The 4,164-nt window shown below is 36.2% G+C and overlaps 1 protein-coding gene across 1 annotated transcript; it reads right to left on the bottom strand.

The window, feature by feature from the left end:
• Positions 1-293: 293 nt before the first annotated feature.
• On the bottom strand, positions 294-3,009 carry LOC147568411 (laccase-4-like). The gene is made up of 6 exons (XM_086654853.1): positions 2,854-3,009; positions 2,610-2,761; positions 2,133-2,377; positions 1,867-2,007; positions 829-1,752; positions 294-701 (listed from the first exon to the last, which is right to left on the bottom strand). Exons 1-6 carry the CDS (start codon positions 2,944-2,946, stop codon positions 571-573), a joined length of 1,686 nt encoding a protein of 561 aa, XP_086510979.1. The 5' UTR covers positions 2,947-3,009; the 3' UTR covers positions 294-570.
• Between the last annotated feature and the right edge of the window lie 1,155 nt (positions 3,010-4,164).

The following is a 4,164-nucleotide window of genomic DNA, read 5'->3' as shown; positions in this document are numbered from 1 at the left end:
ATATGGTTTGAGAATAACACACAAGTGGCGGTCGAATCTGTTGCTACTGAAACTGACCGATTTAACGCCTCGGTTCAGTGCCATGGTGAGTCACAATATTACACCTGTAAGTTCTTGCATTATTACTGAGTCTTATGTCACTGTACAGATCGTTGATGCTATACACTCTCCTTGATGATTTCGAAAGACCGCGTGGAAGCCCATTGTACACAAATCCTTTCAAACAAATCATGCATGTTATGTTCCGGTGGAACCAAAAATTTCTACGGAGGAAAGTGCTATGCTGAAACAAATGAGTAAACAATAGCGTTTAAATTCAACTTCGTATCAAAATCCATTCGTTAATTGCGAAGCCACAAACATATCCATGTGGATGGAGATATATATGACTAATATGTGAACAAAAAATATTAGTGTTGAACAAAAAGAATAAAACATAAATTTCTGCCGCAATGCGTTTTCATTTGCTCATTCTTGACATTTCATCCTTGCATTGTGTAGTTTCGCGTTCTTTCTCATTTTCTCTTCATTTGTTTAACTTGAAAACCCGATTGCTCCTTAATCTGATCATTAGCATTTAGGGAGATCGGCCGGTGGTGGTAGAAGAGATTCATTCGGTCCTTTACCATTGTCAACTACAAATGCCATCTTCAAACCCCACGTCGTGTGTACTTCCAGATGACAATGCATAAACCAAACACCTACAAATAATTCAGACACTTACAGCAAGTCAGATTCTAAAATCCGGATCTGACTCAACTAGTCCAAGTCAGATTTGAAAATTACACTTATCCTACCAAAGACTAACAGAATTGATTAAAATTATACCTGGATTATCAGCTCTGAATCTAATAGCAACCCATCCACCAGAAGGAACTCCAATTGTGTTTCTCTCAACAGGATCAACAAGATTAAACTTTTTAGGATCTGTTTTAGGATTATAGTTTCCTATTCCTTTTCCAACTCCAAAAAAATTGAACCCATGAAGATGAAGTGGGTGATTCTCAGTAGTTATAAATCCAGTATCTTGTAACACAAGTTGGACAGTAGAATTATAAGTCAGTCTATACAACTTCGTTCCGGTTGTCGTTTGCAAATTTGCGTTCGTTAAGTTACCCGTAAAATTGAAAATAGTTGGTGGATTAGCAGGAAAATCATCAGTATAAACTCCACTAATATTGAAGTAATGAGCTTGAAGAAGAGCAGTTTGTGGCATTATGAATGTGATGTTGTTTATATCAGCAACTACCCTACTCCCATTAGGACAAGATGTACATGGATTGACCCCTAAACCAACTGTGAAAAAAAGAGAATGATCAATCTTTAATGGGACTTTAGCTGGGTATTTCTTGGAGTTTAAACTTCTTAAAGAATCAGTGAAGTTGGTGGCCACCGGAGTTGCGTTTTGTGGTGGTGTTTTAGTGAAGGTGGTGGCTAAAGTTGAGGTAGTTCCGGCGTAATGTAAGGTGGCAGTGGCGGTGATATTATCGACGGCTATAGGAGAGTCCATGAAAGGAGAAGCTGCAAGTAAGAATTTACCGAGGGCTTTATCAGCTTTTAAAAGAACATTTGTGGTTTGGCCTGGAGTTATAAGAATGGTGTCTGTTTTCAAGGGTTTTGTATAGACGGCGTCGACTTCTACGACTGTCAATTGATGGCCGGCAACTTTAAAGAAGAGTTCTTCATTGAGTGCAGCGTTAATGATTCGTAATAAGTATGTCTTTCCACTTTGTACTCGTAAAGTAAATCCACCTGATAAAAGTTAGGGCATACGAAAGTCAGAACAACATTATCTGGCCACATGAAATATATATATGTATGTGAGCGGATTGTGTGTAGTTAATAGGTAGTATATGTTAGTATTACGTTGAGGAGAGCCGTTCGAAGAACATGTAGAGAGTGGTCCTGGGTGGCCGTTGATTGTATGAGAATCTGATACATTTGGTGCCAAACCTGACTTCAGTGCCTCGTTAATCACTTTTTCAGTATCGGATTTCCACCATTCACCTGCAAATGTTACCAAAACCATTAAATCGTAGCAACAAAATTTTGGATGTTGTTGACAGAGGTACTTGATTTATTTCCGGTATAATCTGACTCGAAATCTGATTGAGCATAGCATGTTAACATACCTAAGATCAAAACAGCTTCTTCGTGAGGCTTTGGGAATGGATAAGGCACGCCCCGTTTGGGCAAGATGACAATGGCTCCATGAACGGTTGCCCTGAGCCAGAGTATATGAGCATGCCACCAAAGTGTACCTCTTTGCCCTGTGACTGTGAAGTTATAAGTGTAGCTTTGACTTGGTGGAATTGGACACTGTGTAATATAGGCCGGCCCATCAGCCCATCCAGTTCGCAGCTGTCGGATTCCATGCCTAAAGCCCAAACTCAAACAAATCAAAACCCAATCATATTTAAGATAGAAAAAGGTTCTATAGGCAATCGCCGCTTATACCAAACCTCATAACTTCGGAATGACACTCAAAATACTTTGGATACCACTGTGGTAGTCTACCCGACTGTTAATCTAATTTCAGGACACAATCGAGCATGGACTAATGAGATTTAGAAAAAGAAACACAATGAGCTTTGTGGGCCTAGACTTACCAATGAATGGTGAGATTGTATTGGACGTGATTGGTGACCTTGACGAGGATAGTGTCGCCTTCTCTTGCATATAGAGTGGGCCCTGGAAATCGTCCATTTACTGTCACTATGGGCTTTGTTGAGCATAGTTTTGTTGTGTTCTTCGTCACCACCTGCACGAATTAGCCCATTTTCAACTCCATATACATATAGAGAGAGGTTTTTGAGGATGATATATGTATGTTAAAGAACATGTAATACTTACATTAAACTTGTAGTGACGAACACTACCCTCGACAAAAACAAATAAGAAGAAAGCCATGAAAAGTAGAACACGAATCGATGTTGATGAATCCATTTCTCTCTCCTTGCTCTCTCTAATAAGTTTCTAATAGTCTTTGCAGTGAGGATGTTGCTTTGTGAATGAATAATAAACAAATGCTAGTTTATATAGAAGTAAGGAAAGAGATTTAACTTGAGAGAGAAAGAGAGGGTAAGAAACAACATCTAGCTGCTAAGTCCCTTTTCATAGTTCTTTCAACAACAAAAAAAAGTCCCTTTCCATAGTTTGGTGAATTGGCTACTCCATAATCTAAGTTTTAGATTATGTATCTATCACTACTTTACTATGTACATATTTTTATAATTTAGCTAAATGCCCTCACTTAGAAATTAGGTTGGTGTGTTTGAAAGGCTAGCTAAGAACATATCATTACTTTTATTAATTTTTGAGTTTATAGACCAAAAATAGGGTCCTAATAATAGATATAGTCCTCTATAATCCTAGAAAGGATTTCAAAACCTAAATAATAATTTAAATGGATATCTAGTCCTTTTGGTCTCATCTAGAGAGAAAACACAAATCCATATAATACATATTAAAGATTTAATACCTATATTAACCTTCTTTAATATCAAAACGTGATTTACATTCTAAACTGTTAAAGATATTTTTTCCATTTTTATCTCAACTTTCTCTCTCCAATCACGTTTGAATTGTAACTAACTACTATGTTGATAATATTCCGTAACTGAAATCCGGTAACTTTCCATCTCTCTCTCTAAAAACGAAATCTTCATTAAACATAAATTAAACTCACCACCAGCTGTTAAAAATTCCATTGTTTAATATTCAATCAAGAGCTTTCATCAAAACCTCCATTGTTATTTAGGTTTTATACTGTTTATCTCTTTATTCTAGCCATTGTTATTCAGGTTTAAAATCTTATCTTTATTGCTTTATAGGTTAAAGATTCATATAGAATCGTTGAAAACATCAAATATTGATTTAGGTCTTTCTTTTCTTGTTTTCCATTTCAATAACTTTGAATCTATTTTGCTGTAATCTTAACTACCTTCGAATGGAAGATTTATATTTTCTCTCTCTAAAACTTTCATAACTCTTTAAGATCTTTGATGTTTATTTCTTATTTAATGATTTGTTCAATGTTAGTATGTTATTTTTCCTTCCAATGTTCATTGTATATTTCTTCAGATCTACGTTAAATCCTCTTCTTTTTTTTGTTTTTTTTGCAGATCAGAATCATTTGTCCGTACAGTTCTTGATCTTTGTGAT

The sequence above is a fragment of the Eschscholzia californica genome, unplaced genomic scaffold (assembly GCF_041429995.1).
Source record: "Eschscholzia californica isolate CP2 unplaced genomic scaffold, dmEscCali1.0.p SCAF_1, whole genome shotgun sequence".
NCBI classification, from domain to species: domain Eukaryota; kingdom Viridiplantae; phylum Streptophyta; class Magnoliopsida; order Ranunculales; family Papaveraceae; genus Eschscholzia; species Eschscholzia californica.
Note: the sequence above shows the minus strand (reverse complement) of the source record. Positions and strands in the feature narration are given on the sequence as shown.

Bases quoted from the DNA above. Each gene is read 5' to 3' on its own strand.
- LOC147568411 (XM_086654853.1), bottom strand. From the start codon at position 2,946: ATGGATTCATCAACATCGATTCGTGTTCTACTTTTCATGGCTTTCTTC. The intron at 2,762-2,853 runs GTAAGTATTACA...TAATTCGTGCAG, and splicing joins TTCGTCACTACAAGTTTAAT to GTGGTGACGAAGAACACAAC. The intron at 2,378-2,609 runs GTAAGTCTAGGC...TTTGGGCTTTAG, and splicing joins TACAATCTCACCATTCATTG to GCATGGAATCCGACAGCTGC.